General features: G+C 42.8%; 1 protein-coding gene across 2 annotated transcripts in view; it reads left to right on the top strand.

Annotated features, from left to right (window-relative positions):
• The window catches only part of LOC121553783 (regulator of microtubule dynamics protein 2), a 100236-nt gene that overhangs the window by 51369 nt on the left and 36602 nt on the right, over nt 1–12265 (top strand). For both annotated transcript variants that reach the window (XM_041867174.1, XM_041867175.1), the window contains exon 5: nt 1900–1960. In XM_041867174.1, the coding sequence (XP_041723108.1) occupies nt 1900–1960 (61 nt within the window). The remainder of the gene's footprint in view (nt 1–1899; nt 1961–12265) is intronic.

Here is a 12265-nt window from a genome sequence, read left to right as displayed (position 1 = left end):
GGGGGCGCTTGCAAGCTGAAGAACACCATCCCAACCGTGAAGCACGGGGGTGGCAGCATCATGCTGTGGGGGTGCTTTGCTGCACGAGAGACTGGTGCACTTCAAAAAATAGATGGCATCTTGAGGAAGGAAAATTATGTGGATATATTGAAGCAACATCTCAAGACATCAGTCAGGAAGTTAACGCTTCGTCGCAAATGGGTCTTCCAAATGGACAATGATCCCAAGCATACTTCCAAAGTTGTGGCAAAATGGCTTAAGGACAGCAAAGTCAAGGTATTGGAGTGGCCATCACAAAGCCCTGACCTCAATTGTGAAAAACTGAGTTTAAATGTATTTGGCTAAGGTGTCAATAAACTTCCAACTTCAACTGTACATAAACAGTTGAAGTCGGAAGTTTACATACACCTTAGCCAAATACATTTAAACTCAGTTTTTCAGAATTCCTGACATTTAATCCTAGTAAAAATTCCCTGTCTTAGGTCAGTTAGGATCACCACTTTATTTTAAGAATGTGAAATGTCAGAATAATAGTAGAGAGATTTATTTCAGCTTTTATTGCTTTCATCACATTCCCAGTGGGTCAGAAGTTTACATACACTCAATTAGTGTTTGGTAGCATTGCCTTTAAATTGTTTAACTTGGGTCAAACGTTTCGGGTAGCCTTCCACAAGCTTCCCACAATAAGTTGGGTGAATTTTGGCCCATTCCTCCTGACAGAGCTGGTGTAACTGAGTCAGGTTTGTAGGCCTCCTTGCTCGCACACGCTTTTTGAGTTCTGCCCACAAATGCAGGATTCAAATGTTCTATAGGATTGAGGTCCTCTGCAAAGAGGAGTGGGACAAAATCCCTCCTGAGATGTGTGCAAACCTGGTGGCCAACTACAAGAAACGTTTGACCTCTGTGATTGCCAACAAGGGTTTTGCCACCAAGTACTAAGTCATGTTTTGCAGAGGGGTCAAATACTTATTTCCCTCATTAAAATGCAAATCAATTTATAATATTTTTGACATGCGTTTTTCTGGATTTTTTGTTGTTATTCTGTCTCCTACTGTTCAAATAAACCTACCATTAAAATGATAGACTGATCATTTCTTTGTCAGTGGGCAAACGTACACAATCAGCAGGGGATCAAATACTTTTTTCCCTCACTGTAGGTGTTCACTCAAATCAATAGTTTTTTTTAAACATTCAGCTTGCATGTTTTTGTTTTCTCCCAGCCTTTTTCAAATACTCCATCCCCTGCAGTGCTTGTAAGCAGAGTTACAATAACTCACAACGCTCTTTGCATGTCTTGTGTAACTGTAACAATATGTTGGCCATGAGCCTCTGCATATTAAGTGCAACGCTATAACATCTCCAGTCTTTATTTTTTCTCAACAGAGACTGTTGTGTGATTGTGCTGTACAGTACAGACTGGCTTGACCTGTTTCTTTCATACAGTAATCCTTCCTCATTAATGGGCCTCTAATCAAGGCTGGCCAGGTGCTTTCCGCAAAAGGCACCATTGTCAAGTGGTTTGGAAACATAGAAGAAAACAGAGTGATGCAGTGTTTGCTATTTAAAGCAACAAAGACATCACATTTATGGCCCTGCTATCTTTCTGGATTATCTTTCATATTACTGTTGATTTTCTTGGTTTATTATCTCATGCCCAGTCTCTTCTCTCATTTTGTGTGGTGTCTTTGTTTTTGTGTGATGCGTGATGCGTGTTATTGAATGATGTCCCTGTCATCTGTGTGGTTCTGTTGAATCTCCACATCTATCAAATGTAGCTACATATTCCTATATGTTTTTGTATACTGTATGACGTGAACAAACGTGCTGCCGGTATTGTGTATACTGAGCTTGTTGCATTGCAGTAGCTCTATTCATGTCCTCCCTCTTTTCTCCCCTCAGGGAAGAAAGTTGGAGAGGAAGCCGTGAAGCTGAACCCTATGTGTGCTGAAAGTCATCAGTGGTGAGTCTTTTTTGCTAATAGCCATGCATTACACATACATCCTCTTAAACTTATGTTCCAGTCCTAGCTGGGAAACTCAATTAGTTTGTATCCATTAGGTTAAGTAATTTATGGCTAGGTACCATGTCCGTCTATCCACTTAAATGCCAGAGTGAACGTTATTACCTCTCCTTGGATGTCCACTCCACTGACTTCATGCATATATTGTTGCCTTAATGTTGTGTCAGCATGAGTACATAAACTGCCAGGCACACATTGGCTGTGTAGTGTGTACGGTGCACACACCCACACTTTCAGCCATGTGAAAGCACAAGGACATTGAAATGAGATGGGTAAACAGAGGCTAGTGTTACAATCTACTTGAAGCATGGCCCATGAAGTAGCCTAAGTGTGTGTCTTCCTTCTCCCTTTAAGAACTGTGTGTCCCTGGAACTTTATCCAAATGAAATAAAATGTTAATTGTCACAGGCTTCTTAAACAACAGGTGTAGACATTCTTCCCAGCCGAAACAGTTCGGTAGAGTTCGTGCAGATATTATGACGACGTTTTGTGACGTTTTTATTCGTTTTGGACTTCGGTGAGGATTTTTTCAGCTGTTCAGGCACACACATTTTTTTTTCTGGAGGCAAGCCGAAGTTCAGAGCCAAAGTCTACGTCACTTCGTCGGTGATTGGCCAACAGTAGGGATTCTTCAATAAAGTCTTTGTTGTTTATTCAACGAGAGACGACTCGTTTTCATGTACATTTTCCCATTGACAAATACTGGACCAAATATCTTATAGTAGTTAGATGTAAAATTGTGTGACTAAGATTGCTTTGGCAGAAAAGTCAAAATGAATGACAGATTTCTTTGGTTATCTTCGATTAATTCTGACTATTTTGAGGAAGTGTATACTGGCTATGGCGTCTCCAAATTGACAAATAGTACTACTGTTACTTTTTCAAAATTTTCAAGCGAAGGTTTCAGCATGCCATAGAAATGCTTACTTACGGGCCTTTCCCAACAATGCAGAAGAAAATGTTTTTTTATTACACATGGAATAAATACCCAATGAGTGGTCAACAGGATATATAATAAACAGTAGCAGCAATTGTGATGAGTCAAAAGAGAAAAAAGGGTCAATGCAGAACGTCCAGGTAGCTATTGGCTAACTAACTATTTAGCAGTCTTAGAAGCTGTTCAGGGTCCTGTTGGTGCCAGACTTGGTGCATCGGTACCGCTTGCCGTGCGGTAGCAGACAGAACAATCTATGACTTGGGGTGGCTAGAGTCTTTGACAATTTTTAGGTCCTTCCTCCGACACCGCCTGGTATAGAGGTCCTGGATGGCATGTCCTGGATGGCAGGTTGACGGCCTGGTGCAATCACAACAACCTGGAAGATGGTGGTTGACTACAGGAAATGCCCCCCAGTGATGTACTAGGCCATACGCAGTACCCTCTTTAGGGGCTTAGCGGTCGGATGCCAAGCAGTTGCCATACCAAACGGTGATGCAGCCAGTCTGAAAAACAGCTTCTATCTCAAGGCAATCAGACTGTTAAATAGGCATCACTAGCCGGCTACCACCCGGTTACTCAACCCTGCACCTTAGAGGCTGCTGCCCTATGTACATAGACATGGAATCACTGGTCACTTTAATAATGGAACACTAGTCACTTTAATAATGTTTACATACTGTTTTACTCATTTCGTATGTACAGTGCCTTTGGAAAGTATTCAGAACCTTTGACGTTTTCCACATTTTGTTACGTTACAGCCTTATTCTAAAATTGATTAAATAAATAAAAAATCCTCCGCAATCTACACATAATACCCCATAATGACAAAGCAAAAACTGGTTTCTAGAAATTGTTGCAAATGTATAAAATAAAATAAAAGATATACCTTATTTACATAAGTATTCAGCCCCTTTGCTATGAGACTCGAAATTGAGCTCTGGAGCATCCTGTTTCCATTGATCATTCTTGAGATGTTTCTACAACTTGGTTGGAGTCCACCTGTGGTGAATTCAATTGATTGGACATGATTTGGAAAGGCACACACCTGTCTATATAAAGTCCCACAGTTGTTTGGAACCACCAAGACTCTTCCTAGAGCTGGCCGCCCGGCCTAACTGAGCAATCAGAGGAGAAGGGCCTTTGCCAGGGAGGTGACCAAGAACCTGATGGTCACTATGACAGAGCTCCAAAGTTCCTCTGTGGAGATGGGAGAACCTTCCAGAAGGACAACCATCTCTGCAGCACTCCACCAATCAGGCCTTTATGGTAGAGTGGCCAGACGGAAGCCACTCCTCAGTAAAAGGCACATGACAGCCCGCTTGGAGTTTGCCAAAAGGCACCTAAAGACTCTCAGACCATAAGAAACAAGATTCTCTGGTCTGATGAAACCAAGATTGAACTCTTTAGCCTGAATGCCAAGCGTCACGTCTGGAGGAAACCTGGAACCATCCCTACGGTGAAGCGTGGTGGCAGCATCATGCTGTGGGGATGTTTTTCAGCGGCAGGAACTGGGAGACTAGTCAGGATCGAGGCAAAGATGAACGGAGCAAAGTACAGAGAGATCCTTAAAGAAAACCTGCTCCAGAGCGCTCAGGACCTCAGACTGGGGGCAAAGGTTCACCTTCAAACAGGACAACGACCCTAAGCACACAGCCTAGACAATGCAGGAGTGGCTTCGGGACAAGTCTCTGAATGTCCTTGAGTGGCCCAGCCAGAGCCCGGACTTGAACCTGATCGAACATCTCTGGAGAGACCTGAAAATAGCTGTGCAGCAACACTCCCCATCCAACCTGACAGAGCTTGAGAGGATCTGCAGAGAAGAATGGGAGAAACTCTCCAAATACAGGTGTGCTAAGGTTGTAGCGTCATACCGATGAAGAATCAATGCTGTAATCACTGCAAATGGTGCTTCAACAAAGTACTGAGTAAAGGGTCTGAATACTTATGTAAATGCTATATATATATATTATTTTTTTTAAAATATAAATTAGCAAACATTTCTATAAACCAGTTTTTTCTTTGTCATTATGGGGTATTGAGTGTAGCTTGATTAGGGGGACAAAAAACAATTTAAACAATTTTAGAGTAAGGCTGTAATGTAACAATGTGGAAAAAGTCAAGGGGTCTGAATACTTTCCGAAGGCACTGTATATACTGTATTCTACTGTATTTTAGTAAATGCCACTCCGACATTGCTCGTCCTAATATTTCTTAATTCCATTCTTTTACTTTTGGATTTGTGTGTTGTGCATTTTTAGATACTACTGCACTGTCGGAGCTAGGAACACATGCATTTCGCTACACCCGCAATAACATCTGCTAAATATGTGTATGTGACCTATAAAATGTGATTTGATTTATAACACATGTTTTCCTTGTAACTGTGAATCAAACATAGTGATCATCAACGTTGATACTGTAAATGACATGAGTTTTCAAATATGGAAATATGAAATGCACATTTGGACTCATGGGTGTGGGGTTTGCTTGTATGACATCAAAGCGGTATTTTTTATAATTCTCAACAGCTCATCTTTCAAAACCCATTGACTCCTCTAAATTTCCAGCATTTCCCACTCAGACAACAACAAATGTGCAAAAGTAAGTAGCCCAATTAGTGGGAGTGATGGGGGGGCATTTTCTCATGTGCGGTGCTCAAGTTTATAACGTCTGTCAGTCAAAAACCAGACCGCGCTGTGAAGCGGAGAACCTGAGCTCTGTAATCTTGTATAGCATGTTACTGTACAGCCACTGCGTTCCAATTCAGGTGCTTATCAATGACAAAATATGCAATTTTCAACCCGTATACGTGATGACGGGCTGTGAGTGTAAAACCCTATGTTAATAAAGGGCCTGGGACAGAGTGAAAACATGCAGAAGGAGTTGCCTAAGGACAGAAGTTCAGAAACCTATGGTTTTGGGTGAGTGACGGAGTAGTCCTGCAGTCCCTAGAATAGTGACTCAGGGCTTTTTGGGCTGCAATGTGTGTCAGGAATCTTGTCCTTACAAGCATCTGGTGTTATAGTGCATTGCAATCCCTGCCAGGTAAAATAGGACAAGGCCAAATCACTCCACAGATTCAAAAGGAACCGCTCAGGAAAACATTCCCCAGACAGATTGATTTAAGACTTTGTGTGTGCGTGCGTGAGTGTTCTCGTTATGCTGCCAAGGCCATGGCAGGAGATTGTCTGACTTGTATGAGCTAATCTTGATGATAACCTAATTGATGTTGAGTTAACCCCATGCTAGTGAAACTGGAGCGCTCTGTGTAGTGTTTAATAAAGACTTTAAAATGATATCTTGCAAATGACGGCCAATTTTGATACAGCTGACTGTTACAAGAATACATTTTCATATGTCATGTTTTGCCACGATGATGATATAGTCATGTGTTTATCTCAAGATAACATGCAGTCCATTGGGAAAGTATTCAGACCACTTCCCTTTTCCACATTTTGTTACATTTTTTTCCTCATGAATCTACAGACAATACCCCACAATGACAAAGCGAAAAACAGAAATACCTTATTTACATAAGTATTCAGGCCATTTGCTATGAGACTGGAAATTGAGCTCAGGTGCATCCTGTTTCCAGTGATCATCCTTGAGATGTTTCTACAACTTTATTGGAGTCCACCTGTGGTAAATTCAATTGATTGGACATGATTTGGAAAGGCACACACTGGTCTATATAAGGTCCCACAGTTGACAGTGCATGTCAGAGCAAAAACCAAGGCATGAGGAAAGGAATTGTCCGTAGAGCTCAGAGACAAGATTGTGTTGAGGCACAGATCTGGGGAAGGGTACAAAAACATTTCTGCAGCATTGAAGGCCCCAAGAACACAGTGGCCTCCATCATTCTTAAATGGAAGAAGTTTAGAACCACCAAGACTCTTCCAAGAGCTGGCTGCTCGGTCAAACTGAGCAATCGGGGGGGAAGGGCCTTGGTCAGGGAGGTGACCATGAATCCGATGGTCACTATGACAGAGCTCCACAGTTCATCTGTGGAGATGGGAGAACCTTCCCTGCAGCACTCCACCAATCAGGACTTTATGGTAGAGTGGCCAGACGGAAGCCACTCCTCAGTAAAAGGCACATGACAGCCCGCTTGGAGTTTGCCAAAAGGCACCTAAAGGACTCTCAGACCATGAGAAACAAGATTCTCTGGTCTGATGAAACCAAGATTGAACTATTTTACCTGAATGCTAAGCGTCACGTCTGGAGGAAACCAAGCTCCGCTCATCACCTGGCCAATACCATCCCTACGGTGAAGCATATGATGGTGGCAGCATCATGCTGTGGGATGTTTTTCAGCGGCAGGGACTGGGAGACTAGTCAGGATCGAGGGATAGATGAACGGAGCAAAGTACAGAGAGATCCTTGATGAAAACCTGCTCCAGAGTGCTCAGGACCTCAGACTGGGGCAAAGGTTCACCTACCAACAGGACAACGATCCTAAGCACACAGCCAAGACAACGCAGGAGTGGCTTCGGGACAAGTCTCTGAATGTCCTTGAGTGGCCCAGCCAGAGCCCGGACTTGAACCTGATCGAACATCTCTGGAGAGAATTTAAACTAGCTGTGCAGCGACGCTCCCCATCCAACCTGACAGAGCTTGAGAGGGTCTGCAGAGAAGAATGGGAGTAACTCCCCAAATACAGGTGTGCTAAGCTTGTAGCGTCATACCCAAGAAGACTCGAGGCTGTAATCGCTGACAAAGGTGCTTCAACAAAGTACTGAGTAAAGGGTCTGAATACTTATGTAAATAAAGGTATTTCAGTTTTTTATTAAATTTGCAAACATTTATAAAAACCTGTTTTTTCTTCATCATTATGGGGTATTGTGTGTAGATTGAGGGGGGGGGGACAATTTAATCCATTTTAGAATAAGGCTGTAACGTAACAAAATGTGAAAAAAGTCAAGGGGTCTGAATACTTTCCGAATATATTGTAGAAGTCAACATTTTATAACATCTAACATGTCGCATATCGTTTTCGGTCTCTGATGGTTAATGTTGCGGTCTCCTTTTGCACCAGTTTCTTCTCTATATCCTGAAAACATAGGACATCATATATCAGCACTTAAGTATTGTGATTATATTGTATCGTGAGGTGCCTGGGAATTCAAAGCCCTAATAGGTATGCATCTTCCAGTGGTGCGCGGATCAGCTGTTTGTTCACCCGCCCGCAATTGCTAATAACCCAATCGCAACCGCCTGACTATATGTGACCAACCGCCTCGATTCGGTCTTATGTAGCAAAATTTGAAATTGTGTTTTTTACATCGGATAAAAGTAGAGACTCAGAGCTATAAAATGGTATATCATACACTGCAGTTGAGGAACAATGGGAAAGTAGTTCTGCTTTGAAAGTTGATAAACTTGTAACCCCACTTTTGGGAAAATGGCCCTTGAATGTTTTGGTACATCTACTGGAGAGCTCTTCTTTGTCTACACCCATTCAGCATCGTTCACACCCTCTTAAGCCTTAGCCACACTCATCTCTTTAAGGATTCACATGTGAGGCCATGTGGTAAACACACACTATATCAAATAAAATCTATGTTTTTATTTGTCACATGCAAAGGATACAGAAGGTGTAAACGGTAAAGTGAAGTGTTTAGTTGCATAGTAGCAATATCAAAAAGAGAAAGTTTGCAGATATCAATATTTTATTATTATTAGATGACACTTACCCGACACACTTGTCTGTGATGGGTCATGTGAAGGAAATGCTATAACCACCCTCAAGTCACATCTAGCTAAGTGGATGGGTCACTATTATATAGACATGTACACATGTTCATGAAATACAATAGATGGCCGTAATCACCCCCAGACACACCTGGCTAATTTGATGGGTCATGTAATAATCCGGCCGAAGTGGAGTTAACAATGAACCGGCATAATCCCAACTCATACTACTACCAATACAAACATTGTCATAGCTGTAGTATGAATCTGCAGGTAGCTAATGCTAACAAACTAGGTTCAATATTATTTAGTTAACATTAGGCTATAACTAGCAATGCAAATGGATTTCGGTTTTGAATAATATTACTACACAGGTCATACACGTAACGTTAGCTTGCGAGCCAACAAGCTAACGTTTGCTAGCTAACTAACAGTACGCTTTAGCTTGCAATAAAAATGACTTTCTGACCAAATTTGAAACTTATATCTGAAAATCTAGCTAGACTCCTACCTGTATACACGGATGAATGCTTCACGGCAGACTGGAACCATTTATCTCCGTTTTGTTTGTAGCTTCATCTTGTTTGGCCAGCGTTGTGTCAAGTCACTCCAGTTCACACTGACCGTGGCGTGTACAGAAAGTAGCCCATCACAACTTTTCCCAACTGATCTGTCGATAGCACCTGCAAAAATCAGGGCATCAATGTTGTTGAGAAAAGTAGCAAAACTTTTGTAGTTCTCGATGGCTAACGTTATCTTTCAAAAAACGGCGCGGTATAAAGGACTGTCAACACATACTGAACAGCTCACATTATAGACAGAAGCATGCTACATGGCAGACCAATCCAAACTCATCTCCTGGCATGTCCAGCCCATACATAATCTCAGCCAATCATGGCTAGCGGGAAGGTTCCTGTCTTTCCGTGGCTAAACCAACTAGGCTCGTAATTTAACAATTTTATTCGTATTTATGGTTGGAATAGAAGTTTGTTATTAAGGCACTTGAAAGTTCACATGTTCCAGAAGGCATTTCTGCCCAACAACGCATTTTAATAAAAAAAGTATGTTTACGTTCAAATGCCGCGCCTGTGAAGTAGTGACGTGCGACATATGCCTAGTTTCCTGAAACTAGTCACGTGATAAATTGAAAATCTGCGACCCGACCCTAACCCGCAAATATAATAAATGTGCTGTAGGCTACAATCAGAGACGGCGGAACTATTTTTTGACGGCGGTTGCAGGATTTTTTGTTATTGCCTAATCAACTTGCCTATATATAGATACATGCAGCTTCTCTTATGTCATTTTATGTTGCACTAGACGACTAAATAAACCCTTGCTCACCAGAATGTCATAGATTATGGAATGAATGCTTCAATCTGGTTGACATCGGTAATGTTTTCTGTCATCTCTGCTTCTTTAGCGGAGCAAAGACGTTTAGGGACCAGAGAGAAAATGCATTAACTCAACAAACAAAATTTGAAGGATTTTCTGTGCAAAATTTCAAAATGACATTAGTTAGACCGGTTGTAAGGAAATAGAAAGCTATGGAAACGACCCAAATTGTTTCTGCTAAGATTTCAGTTCGGCTTGGATGCATATATTATATGGTTGAAATACTATCAGCTTTTATGATGCTGATAAAGATAGCACCTCTACAGATGGTATCTAACGGCGCAGGCGCATTATCTCAAGATGCTGAATAAAAAAAATCATATTTCTCCACTCCTGTTTCCGAAGTCAAAATGTACATTTGGTGTATCATTTTACTGCAAGAAATGCTTTGTTCTGCAGAAGTTAATCAAATCAAATCAAATTTTATTGGTCACATGCGCCGAATACAACAGGTGCAGACATTACAGTGAAATGCTTACTTACAGCCCTTAACCAACAGTGCATTTATTTTAAACAAAAAAAGTAAAAATAAAACAACAACAAAAAAAGTGTTGAGAAAAAAAAGAGCAGAAGTAAAATAAAGTGACAGTAGGGAGGCTATATATACAGGGGGGTACCATTGCAGAGTCAATGTGCGGGGGCACCGGCTAGTTGAGGTAGTTGAGGTAATATGTACATGTGGGTAGAGTTAAAGTGACTATGCATAAATACTTAACAGAGTAGCAGCAGCGTAAAAAGGATGGGGTGGGGGGGCAGTGCAAATAGTCCGGGTAGCCATGATTAGCTGTTCAGGAGTCTTATGGCTTGGGGGTAGAAGCTGTTGAGAAGTCTTTTGGACCTAGACTTGGCACTCCGGTACAGCTTGCCGTGCGGTAGCAGAGAGAACAGTCTATGACTAGGGTGGCTGGAGTCTTTGAAAATTTTGAAGGCCTTCCTCTGACACCGCCTGGTATAGAGGTCCTGGATGGCAGGAAGCTTTGCCCCAGTGATGTACTGGGCCGTACGCACTACCCTCTGTAGTGCCTTGCGGTCGGAGGCCAAGCAGTTGCCATACCAGGCGGTGATGCAACCAGTCAGGATGCTCTCGATGGTGCAGCTGTATAATTTTTTGAGGATCTGAGGATCCATGCCAAATCTTTTTAGTCTCCTGGGGGGGAATAGGCTTTGTCGTGCCCTCTTCACGACTGTCTTGGTGTGTTTGGACCATGATAGTTTGTTGGTGATGTGGACACCAAGGAACTTGAAGCTCTCAACCTGTTCCACTACAGCCCCGTCGATGAGAATGGGGGCGTGCTCAGTCCTCCTTTTTTTCCTGTAGTCCACAATCATCTCCTTTGTCTTGGTCAAGTTGAGGGAGAGGTTGTTGTCCTGGCACCACACGGCCAGATCTCTGACCTCCTCCCTATAGGCTGTCTCATCGTTGTCGGTGATCAGGCCTACCACTGTTGTGTCGTCGGCAAACTTAATGATGGTGTTGGAGTCGTGCCTGGCCATGCAGTCATGGGTGAACAGAGAGTACAGGAGGGGACTGAGCACGCACCCCTGAGGGGCCCCCCGTGTTGAGGATCAGTGTGGCAGATGTGTTGTTACCTACCCTTACCACCTGGGGGCGGCCCGTCAGGAAGTCCAGGATCCAGTTGCAGAGGGAGGTGTTTAGTCCCAGGATCCTTAGCTTAGTGATGAGCTTAGAGGGCACTATGGTGTTGAATGCTGAGCTGTAGTCAATGAATAGCATTCTCACGTAGGTGTTGCTCTTGTCCAGGTGGGAAAGGGCAGTGTGGAGTGCAATAGAGATTGCATCATCTGTGGATCTGTTGGGGCGGTATGCAAATTGGAGTGGGTCTAGGGTTTCTGGGATAATGCTGTTGATGTGAGCCATGACCAGCCTTTCAAAGCACTTCATGGCTACAGACGTCAGTGCTACGGGTCGGTAGTCATTTAGGCAGGTTATCTTAGAGTCCTTGGGCACGGGGACTATGGTGGTCTGCTTGAAACATGTTGGTATTACAGACTCAGTCAGGGACATGTTGAAAATGTCAGTGAAGACACTTGCCAGTTGGTCAGCACATGCTCGGAGTACACGTCCTGGTAATCCGTCTGGCCCTGCGGCCTTGTGAATGTTGACCTGCTTAAAAGTCTTACTCACATCGGCTACGGAGAGCGTGATCACATAGTCATCCGGAACAGCTGGTGCTCTCATGCATGCTTCAGTGTTGCTTGCC

Source organism: Coregonus clupeaformis, chromosome 37, assembly GCF_020615455.1.
Source record: "Coregonus clupeaformis isolate EN_2021a chromosome 37, ASM2061545v1, whole genome shotgun sequence".
NCBI classification, from domain to species: domain Eukaryota; kingdom Metazoa; phylum Chordata; class Actinopteri; order Salmoniformes; family Salmonidae; genus Coregonus; species Coregonus clupeaformis.
The sequence above is the reverse complement of the archived record's forward strand: the minus strand, read 5'-3'. Positions and strand labels throughout refer to the sequence as shown.